Source organism: Triticum aestivum, chromosome 1A (assembly GCF_018294505.1).
Source record: "Triticum aestivum cultivar Chinese Spring chromosome 1A, IWGSC CS RefSeq v2.1, whole genome shotgun sequence".
NCBI classification, from domain to species: Eukaryota; Viridiplantae; Streptophyta; class Magnoliopsida; order Poales; family Poaceae; genus Triticum; species Triticum aestivum.
This window is the reverse complement of record NC_057794.1, coordinates 139,010,051-139,031,199: the sequence shown is the minus strand read 5'-3', so window position 1 is coordinate 139,031,199 and position 21,149 is coordinate 139,010,051. Positions and strand designations below refer to the sequence as shown.

Sequence of the window (21,149 nt, the reverse complement as noted above, 5' to 3'; positions counted from 1 at the left end):
AAGCTTTTTCGGTGCATTCCCGAGAAGTACAAGCAGATGGCTCGCTCGATCGAGTCGTTGCTGGACCTCTCCACGATGACGATCGAGGAGGCGATAGGTCGACTCAAGGTCGTCGACACCGACGAGCCACAGCCCCCCTCGGGGCCCGTCACCACCGGCGGGAAGCTGCTCCTAACTCGGGAGCAGTGGGATCCCAGCCTTGGTGACAGGAAGAAGGGGGAGCCTTCCTCCTCGACGGGCGGCCGCAAGCGTGGCAAGCAGCGTAAGGCGCGAAGAGGCCCCCCGGGCAGGGCACAAGGACGTGCCGAAGGTGACGCCCGCGGAGGCGCCAAGGACGGCGCCGCTGGCAAGCCCAAGCCGGCACAAGACAACAGTTGCCACAACTGTGGCCGGTTTGGCCATTGGGCCAATGAGTGTCGGCAACCACGACAAGGCCAGGCTCACGTCGCACAGGCGAAGGAGGAGGAGACGGCTCTGTTCATGGCGCATGCAAGCATTGAGCTACCCTCGGCGACTCCAGTCGCAAAGGCTTTCATCCACCTCGATGAGCCAAAAGCACACGCTCTTCTCGGCGATGGCTCCGGGAAGGACAAGGCTACGGGGTGGTGCCTCGACACCGGCGCCACCCACCACATGACCGGTCGAAGGGAATTCTTCGCCGAGCTCGACTCCGATGCGCGAGGCTCCGTCAAGTTCGGGGATGCCTCCGCTGTGGAGATAAAGGGCGTCGGCTCCGTCATCTTCACCACCAAGATGGGAGAGCACCGGCTGCTCACCGGTGTCTACTACATCCCCGCGCTAAGGAATTCCATCATCAGCTTGGGACAGCTGGATGAGAACGGCTCACGCGTGCTGATTGAGCATGGGGTCCTACGCATCTGGGATCGCCAGCGTCGCCTTCTCGCCAAGGTGCCCAGAGGTGAAAATCGACTCTACGTCCTTGATGTGCAGGTGGCACAACCGGTCTGTCTCGCTGTCCGTCGAGACGACGAGGCGTGGCAGTGGCATGAGCGCTTTGGGCACCTTCACTTTGAGGCCCTGAAGCGTCTAAGTGCCAAGGAGATGGTGCGAGGCCTGCCATGCCTCGACCATGTGGAGCAGTTCTGCGACATCTGCGTACTGACAAAGCAGAGACGACTCCCCTTTCCCCAACAGGCGAGTTTTCGGGCTAAGGAGAAGCTGGAGCTCGTGCACGGAGACCTGTGCGGCCCGGTGACGCCAGCCACACCAGGAGGTCGACGCTACTTCCTGCTGCTCGTCGACGATCTCTCCCGCTACATGTGGGTGATGATCCTCGGCAGTAAGGGAGAAGCGGCGGACGCCATCAGGCGCGCGCAGGTTGGTGTGGAGGCGGAGAGCGGCCGCAAATTGCGCGTGTTGCGCACTGACAACGGCGGCTGAATTCGCGTCGTACTGCGCCGATGAGGGCATCCAGCGCCACTACTCCGCGCCGTACAGCCCGCAGCAAAACGGCGTCGTCGAGCGGCGCAACCAGACGGTTGTGGGGATGGCTCGGGCTCTCCTCAAGCAGAGAGGGATGCCGGCTGTCTTCTGGGGAGAGGCGGTGCTAACGGCCGTCTACATCCTCAACCGCTCTCCTACTAAGGCACTCGACGGCAGAACTCCGTACGAGGCCTGGCATGGGCGGAAGCCGGCGGTCTCTCATTTGCGGGTCTTTGGCTGCCTTGCGTTCGCCAAGGAGCTCGGCCACATCGGCAAGCTCGACGACAGGAGCACTCCGGGAGTCTTCATCGGCTACGCGGAGGGCTCAAAGGCCTACCGCATCCTCGACCCAAAGACACAACGTGTGCGCACAGCGCGAGACGTCGTGTTCAACGAAGGGCGAGGGTGGCAATGGGACAAGGCGGTGGACGACGGCTCGACGCCGACGTATGACGACTTCATTGTCGAGTACGCTCACTTCAAGGAAGCTGGGGGAGCAAGCAGCTCCTCTTCACCGGGCACGTCTACCCCGGCCCCCAAAACTACATCGACTCCGGCGCCTGCTACACCGACGACACCACAACCGGCGACGCCGCATACTCCAGCCCCGGCGGTCGCCACTCCGGGCTCGTCTTCATCAGCACCAGCTCACGCAGAGCACAACCCGATGAAGTTCGCTTCCCCGCTCACTCACGACGAGGAGCGGTCGACGCATGGTATGGAGGCGAACAGCTGCGGTATCGCACGATGGATGATCTACTCGGCGACCAGCCGGTGCCGGGACTGATGCCACGTGACCTGGAGGCGCAGCTACAACTCGCGTGTGAGGACGGCGAACCACGGTCCTTTGCAGAGGCCGAGAGAGATGCGGCATGGCGCGCCGCGATGCAGTTGGAGATGGATGCGGTCGAGCAAAACCGCACCTGGGAGCTCGCTGACCTCCCCCGTGGTCATCGCGCAATCACCCTTAAGTGGGTGTTCAAGCTGAAGAGGGATGGAGCCGGCGCCATCATCAAGCACAAGGCTCGCCTGGTGGCCCGAGGCTTCTTGCAGCAGGAAGGAGTCGACTTCGACGACGCCTTCGCTCCCGTGGCACGGATGGAGTCCGTGCGACTTCTCCTTGCGCTGGCTGCCCAGGAGGGCTGGCGTGTCCACCACATGGACGTTAAGTCGGCATTCCTCAACGGCGACTTGAAGGAGGAAGTCTACGTGCATCAGCCACCTGGGTTTACGATTCCCGGCCAGGAGGGCAAGGTGCTCCGCCTGCGCAAGGCTCTCTATGGCCTGCGGCAGGCACCCAGGGCGTGGAACGCCAAGCTGGACTCCACGCTGAAGAAGATGGGTTTCGAGCAGAGCCCGCATGAGGCTGCCGTCTACCGACGGGGGAGTGGAGGAAATGCCCTGCTGGTGGGCGTCTACGTTGACGACCTGGTGATCACCGGCACCAAAGGTGCAGAGGTGGCGGCGTTCAAGGAAGACATGAAGGCCACGTTCCAGATGAGTGACCTGGGGCTCCTCTCCTTCTATCTAGGGATTGAGGTGCACCAGGACCACTCCGGGATCGCGCTTCGACAGTCCGCCTACGCCAAGCGCATCGTTGAGCTAGCTGGGCTCACCGACTGCCATCCAGCTCTCACTCCGATGGAGGAGAGGCTGAAACTGAGCCGCGACAGCACGACGGAGGAAGTGGATGCTACGCAGTACCGACGCCTTGTGGGGAGCCTTCGCTACCTCACTCACACACGGCCGGACTTGGCATTCTCCGTCGGCTATGTCAGTCGGTTCATGGAGCGACCAACGTCGGAACACCAGCAGGCAGTGAAGAGGATCGTCCGCTACATAGCAGGGACCCTCGACCACGGCCTCCACTACCCTAGGTGTCCTGGGGCGGCACACTTCGTCGGGTACAGCGACAGCGACCACGCCGGCGACATCGACACCAGCAAGAGCACGAGCGGGATCCTCCTCTTCCTCGGCAAGTGTCTCGTGAGCTGGCAATCAGTCAAGCAGCAGGTGGTGGCCCTGTCCAGCTGTGAGGCTGAGTACATAGCGGCCTCCACCGCCTGTACTCAGGCGCTCTGGCTTGCTCGACTGCTTGGTGATCTTCTCGTTCAAGACACCAGAACGGTGCAGCTCCTGGTGGACAGCAAGTCCGCCCTGGCCCTGGCAAAGAACCCCGTGTTCCACGAACGGAGCAAGCACATCCGACTGAGGTATCACTTCATCCGCAGCTGTGTGGAAGAAGGGAGCATCGAGGCGAGCTACATCAACACCAAGGATCAGCTCGCAGACCTGCTCACCAAGCCCCTTGGGAGGGTCAAGTTCCTCGAACTTTGCTCCAGGATTGGGATGATTCAACTCTCCCACAAGACGACGTACAAGACTTAGGGGGAGAATGATGGATAAGTCTGTGTACTAGGGTCCTTGTGGGGCTGCAGCACATGGTCCTTGTGGCAGTTAGGAGGATAAAGTCCTGGACCATCAAGGACTGGCTGTTAGGATAGAGCTCTGTTCTTGACCATCAAGGACTGTCAGTTAGCATCTTAGACTAGCATCTTAGACTAGCATCTTAGACTGGCATCTTGGCAGCATCTTAGCATATGCCTTGGCTGGCTAGCAGCCTATAAATATGTATCCCCAACCCCTCGGGTTGGCATGGCATTGTGTGAGAAATAAACCAACGAAAATTGTCCCAACTCTCCTAGTGTCATCCACATCTATCAATGCTCAGGCTGAAAGGTCTAACAGGCTAGTGCATGAAGCTTAACACCCGATACCACGCCAGCCCAAAAAGTGCGCCGGCCCAAAAAGTGTGGACCGAGGGCAAGCGGGAGCCCGGGTTGTTTTCGTGCATCCCAAGCGTGTTCCCCGAGCACCCCTTCCCATGCACCTATGACGATCGGTCAGCCCTGCCCTCCCAGAGGAGGAATGGTTGGCATGTCTTTGGGCGCTCGAGGGCTCGGATGCCCAAGAAAGGTCTGGCCAGGTTAGCGGGTACGACCGCGAAGGGGCCTGCCCTTCTGCAACAGCCCTGCCACCTGGTGGTCATCATGATCGGCACGATGGCCAATGACGCCCATAGATCGGACTTGTCATCCGACGAGCGAGATGAGCTTGCAAGTCCTTTTGGCTTCGGCCTCTCCTAAGGACGACATGGCGTTTCCCGCCCATCCTTGATGACGGTTAGATCTGACGGAACAGTCAAAGACATGGCATTGCGTCGCTATAGGGCGTTGCCGCTAGCTTCTACCAACTACGCGGGCACATGCTGATAAGACCCGGGCAAGTCAAGAGGATGGGGGTTCAACTGACCCCGGCACCAAAAAAAGTATATTGTGGTTGCCCCCGTGATATATAAGGGTGGAACCGGAGCCAGGAAGAAAGAGGAGCAATCTTGTAATCGCACACACACACACTTGTCTCCAGAGCAAGAACTACCACACATGACGTAGGGTGTTACACCTCTTGATGGCCTCAACCTAGATAAACAAAGCCTCAATCCTTGAAGCGTTTGACCCCTGGCCGAATCTCTAAAAGGGGATCCCCATGATCTTTGATCTCAACAATCACCCGTTAACATCTGGCGCGCCAGGTAGGGGGTCAAGGCTTCGGTTTCTCTTTAGACCATCATTGTCAACCATGCCCTCGCGTGGATCGCAGACACAGCGGCCAACAAGCTGAGAACCACCCAGCGTGGGACATCGTCGCGGCCACCCCCCCCCCCAAGCCGTTCCCACAATGTAGAGCATCAACCAGCGCGCCGCTGTTCGGGCGCTGACGAGACCACCTAGGTGGCCGCGCTCCAGACCGTGCACGTTCTCCTCCGACACCCGCTTGTGCCGTTGGAAGAGGAATCCCCCATGCACCCGTGGCTCCAGGAAATCACCAGAATGGTGGAAATTGCTCGCCGCCGCCCAACATCTAGGGACGCCAGCGCTTCCTCAAGGGAAAGCCCCCTTCGGTCACTGGAGGGATGTCGCCACCACCTCCGTAGGGGAGCCCCGCGGAACAGGTGGCCATCATGCAGGCCTAGTCTTTCCGAGACCACCACCGCCCGTGTTGCCAGCCTTGACTGTAAGAGGGGAACCGGCGCTTCCGAGGAGGACACCGGCAAGTAGTACCCAGTGCATCTTTCCACCAGGCAGAGAGGTGATTGAGCACCACTTATCCGTGTGCCCAGGCGCGCACCCCGTCCAGCAGAAGGGAGTGCCGACAAGCACCCGAGCGACAAGATTTCATCTGTGCGGAGGAGAATCGGCTTCAGGAGGCTCGTTTCATCCGCGAGGTGATTCACCCTGAGTGGCTTGCCAATCCCATCAATGTGTGGTCCTCAGTTCCTGATGCGCACATGTCTAACATGGCTGCAATTTTTTGGTCAATTCCCAAGCTCTCTGTTCTAGTACTTGTCCAACTCTTTATTTAAAGGGACAATTCCGTTTCTCCCCCTAACTTGAACCCACACCTGGCATTTACCCCTAAATTTTGAGTATGCTCAAAAATGCCCCTCTTCCGTCAAAGCTTCTTATAGATATACCCTTCCGTACCATTTCCGTGTGGTCAAGGGCGTTTGACTAGCTACGGGACATTTTCTGGCCAGTTTTGCCCCTATACGCATATGACACTTATAGGTGGGACCTGCCCTAGGGAAAAGAAAAGAAAAAACTCTCTCACTCTCTCCCTCACCCCCTCTGTCACTTACAGGTGGACCCACCAAAAAAGTAAAAAGTTGTATTCTCTCTTACCTCTCTATGTCTCTCTCTCGCTCACCTCCGGCGGCGGCCAACATCTGACGACGGTGGCCAGCTTTAGGCTCGCAGGCGTGGTTTGCGGCCGATTAGATCGAGCACTTCCCGATCTATTTTCCAGCAGGATAAATCAGACCGAGGCACCCGAAATCGACGGCTCACTCATCATCTTTCCCAACTCCGGTGGATTGCGGCCGCTGCCCGATCTCCTCTAGCCATGAATCTAGGAGGATTCCCCCTTGTTACTCAGCTCCAAGGCAACCTCTCGAATGTCCTGGTGCACCCTCGAGCTTCCCTGCATCACCGAGAACCCCTCCCCATGAGCGCCGCCCATCGTCGCCGCTCGAGCTCACTATTTCCCATCCTCACAGCCACCGCACGGTCTCCGACCAACTCAGTCCAGTTCGTCTTCATGCCCGCAGCCTCGCAGGACCGCTCTGAAGCCCACATACCTCTCCGGCATCCTCCCGTACGTCGCCGGGCGCCGGCGTTTAGCCGCTGTCGTTAAAAAGCGATTTAGGCTAACCCTCCAGTTAAGTGTTCCACTGACTCATGGGCCCTTTACTAACTATAAAACAATTATAAAAACTTTAAAGAGAGAATGACATGTGGGCCTCCAAAACCAAATTTGACCAGTCTCTGTTGACTAGTCCAACTTTGACTTAGTTTTTTTTCTTTACCGAAATGTGGACTAGTACCATCCAGGGGCATTTTGGACAAAGCACATGGTCAAACCCCTTTGACCTAACAGAAACGGCGCTCAGGGGTATTTCTATAACACCACCTAACGGCGGAGGGGTATTTTTGAGCATACTCAAAATTTAGGGGTAAATGCCAGGTGTGGGTTCAAGTTAGGGGGAGAAATGGAATTGTCCCTTATTTAAACTATACTCCATTTAAGTATTTGTGTGTAGATGTTATCTTGGCACTAATTTACTTCGTGTGATGTTGTCTCAACATAGCCGGTCCCAAGCCCGGGTAAAGGAGGAGGGTTGTCATAGGCTTGGCGAGCCAACGTAAAAACTCAGCCACTATTATGGAGATGAAGGTGATACCTGGAGAGAGTGTTGTACCTCAGCATAAGCTGGTGGTTGCTGACTTCCGCTTTCGGATTCGTGTCCAGCGGGATAAGCGTGCCAAAGTCGCTAGAACAAAGTAGTGGAAGCTCAAGGGGGAGGTAGCTCAGGCGTTCAAGGAGAGGGTCATTAAGGAGGGCCCTTGGGAGGAAGGAGGGGATGTAGACAATGTGTGGATGAAGATGGTGACTTGCATTCGTGAGGTAGTCTCGAATGAGTTTGGAGTGTCCAGGGGAAGGAGAAGCGAAGATAAGGATACATGGTGGTGGAATGATGATGTCGAGAAGGCGATCAAAGAGAAGAAAGATTGCTTCAGAAGCCTATGTCTGGATAGGAGTGCAAACAACATAGAGAAGTACAAGATGGCGAAGAAGGCTGCAAAGCGAGCTATCAGTGAAGCAAGGGGTCGGGCATATGAGGACCTCTACCAACGGTTAGGCACGAAGGAAGGCGAAAGGGACATCTATAAGATGGCCAAGATCCGAGAGAGGAAGACGAGGGATATTGGCCAACTCAAATGCATCAAGGACGGAGCAGACCAACTCTTGGTGAAGGACGAGGAGATTAAGCATAGATGGCAAGAGTACTTAGACAAGCTGTTCAATGGGGAGAATGAGAGTTCTACCATTGAACTGGACGACTCCTTTGATGAGACCAGCATGCGTTTTGTGTGGCGAATCCAGGAGTCTAAGGTCAAGGAGGCTTTAAAAAGGATGAAAGGAGGCAAGGCGATGGGCCCTGATTGTATCCCCATTGAGGTGTGGAAAGGCCTTGGGGACATAGCGATAGTATGGCTAACCAAGCTTTTCAACCTCATTTTTCGGGCAAACAAGATGCTAGAAGAATGGAGACGGAGTATATTAGTACCAATCTTCAAGAACAAGGGGGATGTTCAGAGTTGTACTAATTACCGTGGAATTAAGCTGATGAGCCATACAATGAAGCTATGGGAGAGAGTCATTGAGCACCGCTTAAGAAGAATGACAAGCGTGACCAAAAATCAGTTTGGTTTCATGCCTGGGAGGTCGACCATGGAAGCCATTTTCTTGATACGACAACTTATGGAGAGATACAGGGAGCAAAAGGACTTGCATATGGTGTTCATTGACTTGGAGAAGGCCTATGATAAGATACCATGGAGTGTCATGTGGTGGGCCTAGGAGAAACACAAAGTCCCAACAAACTACATTACCCTCATCAAGGACATGTACGATAATGTTGTGACAAGTGTTCGAACAAGTGATGTCAACACTGATGACTTCCCGATTAAGATAGGACTGCATCAGGGGTCAGCTTTGAGCCCTTATCTTTTTGCCTTGGTGATGGATGAGGTCACAAGGGATATACAAGGAGATATCCCATGGTGTATGCTCTTTCCGGATGATGTGGTGCTAGTTGACGATAGCCGGATGGGGGTAAATACAAAGTTAGACTTATGGAGACAAACCTTGGAATCGAAAGGGTTTAGGCTTAGTAGAACTAAAACCGAGTACATAATGTGCGGTTTCGGTACTACTAGGTGTGAGGAGGAGGAGGTTAGCCTTGATGAGCAGGTGGTACCTCAGAAGGACACCTTTCGATATTTGGGGTCAATGCTGCAAGAGGATGGGGGTATTGATGAAGATGTGAACTATCGAATCAAAGCCGGATGGATGAAGTGGCGCCAAGCTTCTGGCATTTTCTGTGACAAGAGAGTACCACAAAAGCTAAAAGGCAAGTTCTACAGGACGGCTGTTCGACCCACTATGTTGTATGGTGCTAAGTGTTGGCCGACTAAAAGGCGACATGTTCAACAGTTAGGTGTGGTGGAGATGCGTATGTTGAGATGGATGTGTGACCACACGAGGAAGGATCGAGTCCGGAATGTGATGATATACGAGAGAGTTGGGGTAGCACTAATTGAAGAGAAGCTTGTTCAACATCGTCTGAGATGGTTTGGGCATATTCAGCGTAGGCCTCCAGAAGCTCCAGTGCATAGCGGACAGCTAAAGCGTGCGGAGAATATCAAGAGAGGTCGGGGTAGACCGAATTTGACATGGGAGGAGTCAATTAAGAGAGATCTGAAGGATTGGAGTATCACCAAAGAACTAGCTATGGATAGCGGTGCATGGAAGCGTGCTATCCATGTGCCGGAGCCATGAGTTGGTCGCGAGATCTTATGGGTTTCACCTCTAGCCTACCCCAACTTGTTTGGGACTAAAGGCTTTGGGACTAAAGAGAATGTGTGATGTACTGCATCTGCATGTTGCTTAAGCCCCAAAAGAACTGGCCCTAAATTGGAGAACATGGGAAATCATCTCCTGAAGTGGTTTCTGAATAAAAAAATCAAGAAAACGGATCTTTGCGCTTCATTGCATTGAAAAGATGGGAAAGTACAATCCTCCTAGGAGGCTGGTGTTACATGGGTCAAGCTCCCAATCAATGGACATCCCAGGATGTGGGCAGAACAACCTTGAGCCCCTGTGCCCCGGCTTGTGCCCAACATTTGGCCTCAGCTTTAATCCTATCCATTAATGCTTCGGTCGAGGGTTGCGCGTTTTCAAAGACGCATTTGTTCCACTGCTTCCAGATCATCCAGGGTATGAGCACGGCGATGGATTGCAAGCCTTTGCGCAGCGCGTTAGTAGTTACTTGTTACAGAAATCTGTTTTCTAGAATATATTTGGGTCAAAGTGTCATGCCCCATATATTAAGACACAATTGAGGGTATTTTCTAGAATATACCACACATTTAAGACATCTCTCCAACAGAAGATGTTCCACAGATAGAAAAACATATAAGGAAAAAATGTGGATATCACTAGTCTTTGGGGAACTCATTAAGGTTTTAACAGTTTAAAAGTTCTAAAAATTATGAAAATAATACTTGAACATCACGATTACGATATAAGTCGATCCAACAGAACAATTGCAAAAGGACGACTTCATGTACCCACGGCGGAAAAAAAACAATCATTGCAGCTAACCGCGACATAGATGAACTCAACTATATGTTTTTTTCGTCTGGGGGGATATAAAGCCGTAGTTTTTCAACCGCTCTGCTCGACCATCTTTACATCATAATCATAGTGTTACGGCGTTCTTTTCATGATTTTTAGGAACTTCTACACAGTCAAAACCTTAGAAGAGTTCCACAGTAACCATTGACAGAAAATTCTTTACGTACATGTGTACATACACACATTTATGTTAGTTCAGAAATAATAATTGAGTTACTACTTTCAATGCTTTTAGGTCATTATGCAATATAAAGTACCACTATATGTTTTTCTATCAAAAATGGAGCATCTTTTCAACTGGAAATAAAAAGTATATTTACTTATATACGAATTGAGGCCTTGTATTTTTGTCTCACCCCGGGGCTTCCAATATCGATATGTCAGGACCAGGCCTGCTCACAGCTAACGCTAGATATTTAAAACGCAAAGTATTGACACATGGTGAACAACTAAATGCGAAGAGGACAAGTAAGTACCCTATGAATTAGGTGTCCAGACTGAAGTCAAGCAAAAATAACTAAGCAGAGTATGGTAATTGGTAACACCAAACACCTGAAACTTCCAATAGAGCAATGGCAAACATATAGCAGACACATGCAATGTAACATACATACAAATATAGTCACAGAACATGTTATGCAAGCTGTCTGCAGGGTTATAGACATAAGGATCAATTTGTTCTTGTGATGTTGTGCGATGCTGCCCTACAACATCTAGTTAGTTATGGGAATCTTTACCAATTCTAGTAAGTTTGTTCTGTAGTGGATTCCAAGAGGATGGTTTCAGCTAACTGTGGCATCCAAAAGTAGAAAAAGTGGTTTTTAAAAGCAGCGACAGTGACAACAAAGACTTAATAGCAATTCTGGCAAACAAGAAACAGTGATGTGTTACCTAATCCTGTTGCACTAATGCTCCCATGTCGCTGTATGGTGACATTTCTTGCTCTATTAAAATTTATGACAGTTCCTTGCACAAGGCCAGACACATCAATATCTTCAACACGGCATATCTGCATGACAAAGTCCGCCATGGATTACATGTTAATAGGTATTATAAGAAATAAGAAATATGTGAAGCATCACTGCATGTGGGATGTTTAAAATTTTAAGAGTGCACCTGTAGAGTAAAAGACAAGGAAGAATTCAGATTGCAATCCTCAGGCGGATGAAAAATTTCCATAGGACAACTCTCATTTTCGCAATTCAACTTTGGGGCCCTAGAGTAGCCACAAAATCTCATTAACCATTTGAACATCTCCATTACAAAGGAAAATAGCATAAGATAAGTATTTAACACTAGAACTGAAGGACGTAGTATTTACACATCATCACCGCTCGCGTTTATAAGTGGGCCCCGTAGAACAGCTCCACGTCCAACCTAAAACGATTTATGAATCAATTAGCACATTCTGTTCTTTGAATGATCATGAAAGATCAGAAACATCTAAGTGCAAAAATGGTGTATGAAACTGAATAAGTTAGACTGCAAATATCAAAAACCGCAAAAGGGTTTATGCTAATGTACACCGCATAAGGAATAGAAAACAGAAGGAATACTTCGAATGTTTGTACTCTGCATTGTAAACAATTGGCAAAAATATTGAACAGTTCAATTACAACAACAACAACAAAGCCTTTAGTCCCAAACAAGTTGGGGTAGGCTAGAGGTGAAACCCATAAGATCTCGCAACCAACTCATGGCTCTGGCACATGGATAGCAAGCTTCCACGCACCCCTGTCCATAGCTAGCTCTTTGTCGATACTCCAATCCTTCAGGTCTCTCTTAACGGACTCCTCCCATGTCAAAATCGGTCGACCCCGCCCTCTCTTGACATTCTCCGCACGCTTTAGCCGTCCGCTATGCACTGGAGCTTCTGGAGGCCTGCGCTGAATATGCCCAAACCATCTCAAACGATGTTGGACAAGCTTCTCCTCAATTGGTGCTACCCCAACTCTATCTCGTATATCATCATTCCGGACTCGATCCTTCCTCGTGTGGCCACACATCCATCTCAACATACGCATCTCCGCCACACCTAACTGTTGAACATGTCGCCTTTTAGTCGGCCAACACTCCGCGCCATACAACATTGCGGGTCGAACCGCCGTCCTGTAGAACTTGCCTTTTAGCTTTTGTGGCACTCTCTTGTCACAGAGAATGCCAGAAGCTTGGCGCCACTTCATCCATCCGGCTTTGATTCGATGGTTCACATCTTCATCAATACCCCCATCCTCCTGCAACATTGACCCCAAATACCGAAAGGTGTCCTTCCGAGGTACCACCTGGCCATCAAGGCTAACCTCCTCCTCCTCACAGCTAGTAGTACTGAAACCGCACATCATGTACTCGGTTTTAGTTCTACTAAGCCTAAACCCTTTCGATTCCAAGGTTTGTCTCCATAACTCTAACTTCCTATTTACCCCCGTCCGACTATCGTCAACTAGCACCACATCATCCGCAAAGAGCATACACCATGGGATATCTCCTTGTATACCCCTTGTGACCTCATCCATCACCAATGCAAAAAGATAAGGGCTCAAAGCTGACCCCTGATGCAGTCCTATCTTAATCGGGAAGTCATCGGTGTCGACATCACTTGTTCGAACACTTGTCACAACATTATTGTACATGTCCTTGATGAGGGTAATGTACTTTGCTGGGACTTTGTGTTTCTCCAAGGCCCACCACATGACATTCCGCGGTATCTTATCATAGGCCTTCTCCAAGTCAATGAACACCATATGCAAGTCCTTCTTATGCTCCCTATATCTCTCCATAAGTTGTCGTACCAAGAAAATGGCTTCCATGGTCGACCTCCCAGGCATGAAACCAAACTGATTTTTGGTCACGCTTGTCATTCTTCTTAAGCGGTGCTCAATGACTCTCTCCCATAGCTTCATTGTATGGCTCATCAGCTTAATTCCACGGTAATTAGTACAACTCTGAACATCCCCCTTGTTCTTGAAGATTGGTACTAATATACTCCGTCTCCATTCTTCTGGCATCTTGTTTGCCCGAAAAATGAGGTTGAAAAGCTTGGTTAGCCATACTATCGCTATGTCCCCGAGACCTTTCCACACCTCAATGGGGATACAATCAGGGCCCATCGCCTTGCCTCCTTTCATCCTTTTTAAAGCCTCCTTCACCTCAGACTCCTGGATGCGCCGCACAAAACGCATGCTGGTCTCATCAAAGGAGTCATTCAGTTCAATGGTAGAACTCTCATTCTCCCCATTGAACAGCTTGTCGAAGTACTCCCGCCATCTATGCTTAATCTCTTCGTCCTTCACCAAGAGTTGGCCTGCTCCGTCCTTGATGCATTTGACTTGGCCAATATCCCTCGTCTTCCTCTCCCGGATCTTAGCCATCTTATAGATGTCCCTTTCACCTTCCTTCGTGCCTAACCGTTGGTAGAGGTCCTCATATGCCCGACCCCTTGCTTCACCAACAGCTCGCTTTGCGGCCTTCTTCGCCATCTTGTACTTCTCTATGTTGTCTGCACTCCTATCCAGGTATAGGCGTCTGAAGCAATCTTTCTTCTCTTTAAGCGCCTTCTGGACATCATCATTCCACCACCAGGTATCCTTATCTTCGCTTCTCCTTCCCCTGGACACTCCAAACTCCTCCGAGGCCACCTTACGAATGCAAGTCGCCATCTTCATCCACACATTGTCCGCATCCCCTCCTTCCTCCCAAGGGCCCTCCTTAAATACCCTCTCCTTGAACACCTGAGCTACCTCCCCCTTGAGCTTCCACCACTTCGTTCTAGCGACCTTGGCACGCTTATCCCGCTGGACACGAATCCGAAAGCGGAAGTCAGCAACCACCAGCTTATGCTGGGGTACAACACTCTCCCCAGGTATCACCTTACAGTCTAGGCACGCACGCCTATCTTCTCTTCTCGAGAGGATGAAATCAATCTGGCTAGAGTGTTGGCCACTACTAAAAGTCACCAGATGTGATTCTCTCTTTCTAAAGAGGGTGTTAGCTACAATCATGTTGTAGGCTAGAGCAAAGCTTAAGACATCTTCTCCTTCTTGATTCCTGATGCCATAGCCAAAGCCCCCATGCGCCCCTTCAAAACCTGTGTTAGATGTACCCACGTGGCCATTGAGGTCTCCTCCTATGAAGAGCTTCTCACCAATCGGTACACTCCTAACCATGTCTTCCAAGCCTTCCCAGAACTCCCTCTTGGTGTTCTCATTGTGGCCTACTTGCGGGGCATATGCGCTGATAACATTGAGAACCAAGTCCTCAGCTACCAGCTTGACCAGGATAATCCGGTCCCCACGTCTCCTGACGTCTACCACTCCATACTTGAGGCTCTTGTTGATCAAGATGCCTACGCCATTTCTGTTTGCAGCCGTCCCCGTGTACCACAGCTTGAAGCCGGTATCCTCCACCTCCTTCGCCTTCTGTCCTCTCCATTTGGTTTCTTGGACGCAAAGGATATCAACACCTCTCCTCACTGCTGCATCAACTAGCTCCCGAAGCTTCCCTGTCAGAGACCCTACGTTCCAGCTACCTAAGCGAATCCTCCTAGGCTCGGCTAGCTTCCTTACCCTTCGCACTCGTCGAGTCAAATGCGAAGACCCTTGCTCATTTTCCACTACATTCGGGCGCCGATGTAGCGCGCCACTAAGGATGCGACGACCCGATCCTCGCTCACTAGCCACCGTATCCGGATCAAGATACGGCGCGCCACTTGGGGGGTGACGGCCCGGCCCTTGCCCATTTTCCACCACACCCGGGTTCCGATGTGGCGCGTCGCTGAGAGGGTTACGCCCCAACGAAAATCTTTTGGGTTTCATCTCCATAAGAGTGGCTGAGTTTTTACGTTGGCTCGCCAAGCCTATCACAACCCTCCTCCTTTACCCGGGCTTGGGACCGGCTATGTTGAGACAACATAGGCGGAGTTATTGAACAGTTCAATTATGAAAAAAAAAATAGTTCATCACATAATATAAGTTCCAACAATCAAATTCAGCATCTTCATTCTTGAGTTTCAAGAGAAATGAATAAGTGAATAACAGGATGAACAATACTGTGTATAGAACATGCAAACTGGTGATCAAGCTCCTAAAGAACAGCTTCACGATGCATCAAATTAAGATGACATCAATGGCAGTACCAAACCTCTGGATACAACTTAACTCAAGCCCAGAAAGTTCTCCCAATAAAGGCATAAAGCACAATAAGTAAAGAAAACTTTCGCCCAATCAATAAACAAACCAAAATCACTTGATTTACCAGTATGTTGTAGAATAGTGATAAAATAAGACGTTGTGCCTCAATTGTGTCTCCATTTCCGGATAAATTCAGAACGCCTTGACCATGAATTCCAAGATTAGCATTAGAATGTAACACTGATGATTCCTGACAAGCACATAAACAAAAATATCATACAGAAGATAATGGCAGGTAAAGGGGGGTGTACAACTTACAATAGTAGGCCAATAACGTACCCTCAAAACTATCAAATTGCTTCCTTCCAGTAAAGAAGTTGCAACTCCTGAATCTCTGCCACCATCAATAACCATCCTAGAGTTCCACATAAGGAGCATCTTTACGGACATTCTTAGAGCACCAAAGACCTGAAATTGTTTAGAGTGGTGAGGTGTAAATGCACCAAGTAGAGGGCCAAAAATTTCTGAAAATAGGTAATGAACCTGTATTGTAGAATCACTCATAAGAAGTTCCTCAGCCAATAGTTCAAACTCTGAATATGGGTAATGTGTCAGGCCAAAAGTTAGAGTAGCCCGAGATAGAAGACTAATTTGTCCTTGTGCCTGAAAATAAGAAAGCAAACACAAATGATTATTGGAACACCTTTTGGATAGGATGGAATAAACAAGTAAAGAAAACATGAGTCCGCTTATAGTCACAATACATGTTTACCAGTTGACCTTTTCATACCAGTGCAAACAATAGGTGATAGGTAAGTCTTAGGCACTAAGGGCATGTTTGGTTGGAATCCTGGACACTTGGTGCCTGGCCTGAAGCCTCCCTGAGAAGTGCCTGGTAGATGTTTGCTTGCTGTCCTGGACAAGGTGCAAAGTAGCCTGGCCTGGACTTTCATTAGCCTGGCTTGACACCCGGCAGCTTCATTAGCCTGGACCAGGCGTCCTTTTCCCCACGCCTGGCCGGAGCAACAGCAGCCTGGGACTGCTAATTCCTCAAGTTAGCATCTGATGTGACGTTTTCTATTCAGGTCTAGTACACCTTTTTGTCTTTCACATACTCTTCTCACACCCAGGCTTGAAGCCTCCAACCAAACACTCCACCGTCAGACATGCCTCACCAGGCAGAAAAACAGCTGCTCTCCAGGCCACTACCAGGCACTACTTTTTCCCAGGCATGCGACCCTGGTCACGAACCAAACTGCCTCTAAGTCAACAGAAGCAAAATTTGTTTTGTCATCCTGTTTAGCAGCCACTTGTACTCTGTAACTTGAGGTGTAAACACTAGCTAAAAGTTTGTGGGCTGTCAGGTTCCTTATACAAATCGACTTACCTCTGTACCGACCTGCCCCTTGTTCTCTCTCTCTCTCTCTCTCTCTCTCTCTCTCTCTCTCCACACACACACATAGATATATACACATATAGCACGTAATAAACCATCTAGCCGCATACCTGATACCTGTGTATGTTAGGAAGAAAGATTTCCCACAAAAGGTACTATTCTACTCCCTCCATTCAAAAATAGAAGCCGCATTACTATATGTGTGGTCAATGTTTTAAAACTTGCCACTAATATATGTGGAAGTATATGGATTGGCATGTAAGAATGTTATCATTCTATTTGAATTGCAAAACACGTTTATGTCATATATCATTTTACGAAAACAATTTTTGTGAAAATCGCACATTGGAGGCTGGAAAGTCAAGCAATGCCATATATTTTGGAACTGGGGGGGGGGGGGGGGTTACATATTTCAGGCAGCTAGCTTCGCTAGCAGGGAGCTGCGACTACTGACGAGAAATGCAGCACAAAAGTATACAAAGACATATTATGTGACTTTGATGGTTCAAGAAAGCACAAGAGAAGTCACCTGAATAACAGCAATTATGTATCTGACTAAAATGACAAGAGGATTTCTGTAAAGAAAATTGTTGCGCGAGTTTATCTCCACAAAAGTAAGAGAAACAAATGCAGTGCTAGTAGCAAGATCATTATAATACACTGTCAATGGAGATGATATTTTAGGCCTCAGACCTGAAGACGACTCCAGCGCAGGGGCAGAGAAACTTTTGCATGATTCTTGATAAAAACATTTGTCCAGAGTGGCTCATATGGGGGGTCTAAAAAAACTGTATCAGTTTGTGTGCTCAAGTTATTGTTGCTAACAGTAATACTCTTAGGTACTTCTTCATAAAGTGTCCCAGCTGCTCCTGCATTGTCTGGACATCCTGAACTCCTCCCCCCTTAAACGTAGCATAGGTCAAACACCAACAAAAAGTATGTCAATAAGCTTATACAAACTGGCCATTTAATGGCGCTTGAGCTCCATGGAGCCCGAAAGTTAACAAGTTCAAAAAATAAATTTTTAGGTTTCAAAAAATTATGAAAAAAATACACACATACCTATGGATGTATACAACTTATCTGTAAAGTTTCATGGCAAAATAAATTTTTATGCAAGCTATACAAAAATAACAAAATCATGTATATCTAGCACATGTACTGTTTGCTATAAAAGTACATGATTTTTTTTGTACAGTCACATCAATATGTATTTCATAATGAAATTTTACACACATCTATTATACATCTATAAGTACTTGAGTATTTATTTTCAGAATTTTTTGAAACTTAAAGAGTCGATTTTTTAATTTTTGAAAATCCTCACTCGATAGCTAGTCCTTTTATAATGAATGACCTTATAAAATATGACCAAAAGATAGGGAGTATTATTAAATTGACCAATTTGTTTGGTAGCAAATTACAGCTACAGATTCCAACATAAAATACTTTGTCAAATTAGAGAGTCAAAACTCTGGACCAGCACGATAAAGCTCGCTACCTAACCTAGATCAGATCACGTAGTTTCACTTCACAATCTACATGAGAATGAGGAGAAGTCGAGTACATCATTTTGTCATTCCTCTCTCAGAATTTTTTGAAGCATATCAGGAACTGAAGCTACCCTCTTCCAGGACACCAGTACCACTTTCTAACAGGTTATTGGCAAAAACTAGTGGTTCTGGTCAGTAAGATTCATGATGTTTAACCCAACTCCATAACCTAAATTTAGTCAGAAGAAGTTATGCTCATTGAAAATTTAGGCTCAGGGGAAATCTGGGCAAACTTTTCAACCAAGTTAATTTTTTCCATTCAAAGGTTAGTTTGAAGTAGTATGCTTAGTTGGTCAGATTAATAAAAATGTAAAAGGTTCCCAAAATAGGCCACAATATTACAATAACTAAACCCTATGCAATGGCTCTCCAAACCTGAACAAAGTAGCATCCATAAACCAAATCAACATTCTTTTGCACCTTGATTAACATTTAGCCCAAACAATTGTGAAGACCAGAAAATAAATTCAACTCTATCAGAAAAAAGTGTGAATAGTATGAATGTGGCATGTTATAAGCAAAGATAACTCCATGCAGCCCATCAGCTAGAACAGAAATGCAACGATCCAACTGGAAGCCCGTATTGGATTACCATGAACAAAAAAACAGGTGTCATCATGCCTACTGAAAACATCAATAGAAACACGTCCTCCACCTCCCCCAGACAAACCATTGCCTCCACATGCACTTACTTTGCCACCGCCTTGCCTGTTCCAACAAAATATTAGATAGGGTCAACTGAATTACCAATGGCCTATAACCAACATATTTGAGTAAAATGGAATTCTAGATCATCATCAACTAATTCTGTTTTTAGAAACAGAGTCTTGATAAGCATGAGTTAAAGTTCTTCAAAAATATATAATAAGTTTGAGAAATGTACATATGAAGGGCCCTGTACTTATAGCAGAGAATGATAACATGAATGTATGCTATCATTCCATCAAGCCTAAAATGAGAATGATAACATGAATGTATTACTATCATTCCATCCATCAAGCCTAAAATGATTCAAATATCACTCCCTCTTCACATTCTAAGCAGATCAAAACACTGTTCCTAAACTAGAGATGGTGAAATTGCATTGAGTGCACTTCACTGGTGCATGTAGCTCCCGCTTGCGCAGGGTCCAAGGAAGGGTCCGACCACTTTGGGTCTATAGTACGCAGCCTTTCCCTACATTTCTGTAAGAGGCTGTTTCCAGGACTTGAACCCATGACCTCATGGTCACAAGGCAGCAGCTTTACCACTGCGCCAAGGCTCCCCTTCATTGAGTGCACTTCACTATTGAATTAAATTCTAAACTGTTCCAAAATCAGGTAGGTATGCACACTATGAAGTGCAGATGTTTATCAAAATCTTTCTAAAAAAATTGCACCAAAATCATTGCAAAAATACTCACATGGTTGCAGCCTTAAGATAGATGCTTCCCCCAGAGCCACCCCCACCCTTGGTGCCACCATTACCGCCATCTGCAATAACTGTTCCGTTCATGACAATTTCATCTGCAAACAACCACACTACTCCGCCACCCCCGCCACCATAGTCCTTCTCGACGCTAGTAGATCCCCCTTTGCTCCCATAGCTATTCGGGGTCTTGAGCTCAGACCACGCATAGGTATCGCCACCCCACGAGTCCTCCTGCGTTTGCCCCTTATTGACGTAGCAGCTTGCGCCGCGGCCACCATGCCCACCACCATCTCCATATGTCCCGGTGGGTACGCCGCTGGTCTTATCCGGCGGGTTGCCGGCAAGCGCAGTGGCGACGATAACGGCGTCGTCGCCGAGAGTGATGTTGGTGGCCGCGAGAGAGACCCATCCGGCTACGACACGGGCGCCATGGCCGAAGCGGATATCACCAGACAAATTGGCGGAGACAACGCACCCTGGCCTCTGGCAGGTGACAGAGACACCGTCGAGGAGCTGGAGGCTGCCATTCCCGCTGATGAAGACGCCACCGCCCTCGAGCCGCACGGACGCGGGGACTACGCAGCGCGTGTCGAGGTCGCCCACGCCACCGAGGTCGCCGGCGCAGGTCGCCGCCGGGGCGGCCGGCGGGGGCGGCAGCGCTGGGGGAGGCGGCGGCGTGTAGTCATGAAATGTCAGGATCGAGTACGCCTCCGCTTCGTCGGCCCCCCGATCGTACACCCCGGGGCTAGGGTTACCTGATGCGACGGCGAGGAGGGCAAGGAGGAAGAGGTGGTGGAGGCGGCGACGAAGGGGAAGGGGAAAGGGACGGGGAATGTGGTGGGCCATGGGGTGGGAAGCATCAGAGTACGAGCGCCACGGGCGGTAATAGGGGCAGGGTTGGGGTTGGGATCAAGGCCAGCGCGGCGACGGCGATCGCCGGAGACGGCGAGGTGGGCCGTCGGGGCTGGGGTTTGGTGATGGTTGTTTGCTTTCCACTCTTCAGTTAGCGAATGGGATTCAGTGCGCACGCTGCGGCGGGAGAGAGGAGAGTTGGGCCGTTGGATGTGCCTAGTGATGTGGTCGAGTTAGTGGGGTCGTGGTGCAGAGAGGCAGCGGAGAAAAGGATCAGCCATTTTCGCTTTCCGGATGTTTGAGATGTGTTTCTGTTAATCGGTTTTTTAGTTTGAAACTTTTGATTTTGCTCATTCTAAATAGTTTCGATTTTATTGACTAATTCGTTTTCTCATTTTCTAAAAAAGTTTAGGTCGTATTTTTAACTAAACATAGATCAATTTAGGCATAAAGAAATTGAACCGGCTATTTTTTGAAGAAAAATTCAACCGACTTAAGTGCAGATAGATCCTTGTTTACAATATTTTTAACTGTGATGTGCTTGCTGCC

The 21,149-nt window shown here is 49.2% G+C and overlaps 1 protein-coding gene across 2 annotated transcripts in view; it reads right to left on the bottom strand.

The window, feature by feature from the left end:
• LOC123041010 (uncharacterized) overlaps positions 1–20,792 on the bottom strand; it is a 36,092-nt gene extending 15,300 nt beyond the window's left edge. Inside the window, exons 1-9 of one of the 2 annotated variants that reach the window (XM_044463711.1) lie at positions 19,741–20,792; positions 18,931–19,046; positions 17,479–17,687; positions 15,933–16,052; positions 15,729–15,857; positions 15,514–15,639; positions 11,585–11,640; positions 11,380–11,479; positions 11,155–11,272 (exon numbers count right to left, since the gene is read on the bottom strand). In XM_044463711.1, the coding sequence (XP_044319646.1) occupies positions 11,155–11,272; positions 11,380–11,479; positions 11,585–11,640; positions 15,514–15,639; positions 15,729–15,857; positions 15,933–16,052; positions 17,479–17,687; positions 18,931–19,046; positions 19,741–20,594 (1,828 nt within the window). In that variant the 5' untranslated portion in view covers positions 20,595–20,792. The remainder of the gene's footprint in view (positions 1–11,154; positions 11,273–11,379; positions 11,480–11,584; positions 11,641–15,513; positions 15,640–15,728; positions 15,858–15,932; positions 16,053–17,478; positions 17,688–18,930; positions 19,047–19,740) is intronic. The other variant, XM_044463717.1, reaches the window with a different exon arrangement.
• Between the last annotated feature and the right edge of the window lie 357 nt (positions 20,793–21,149).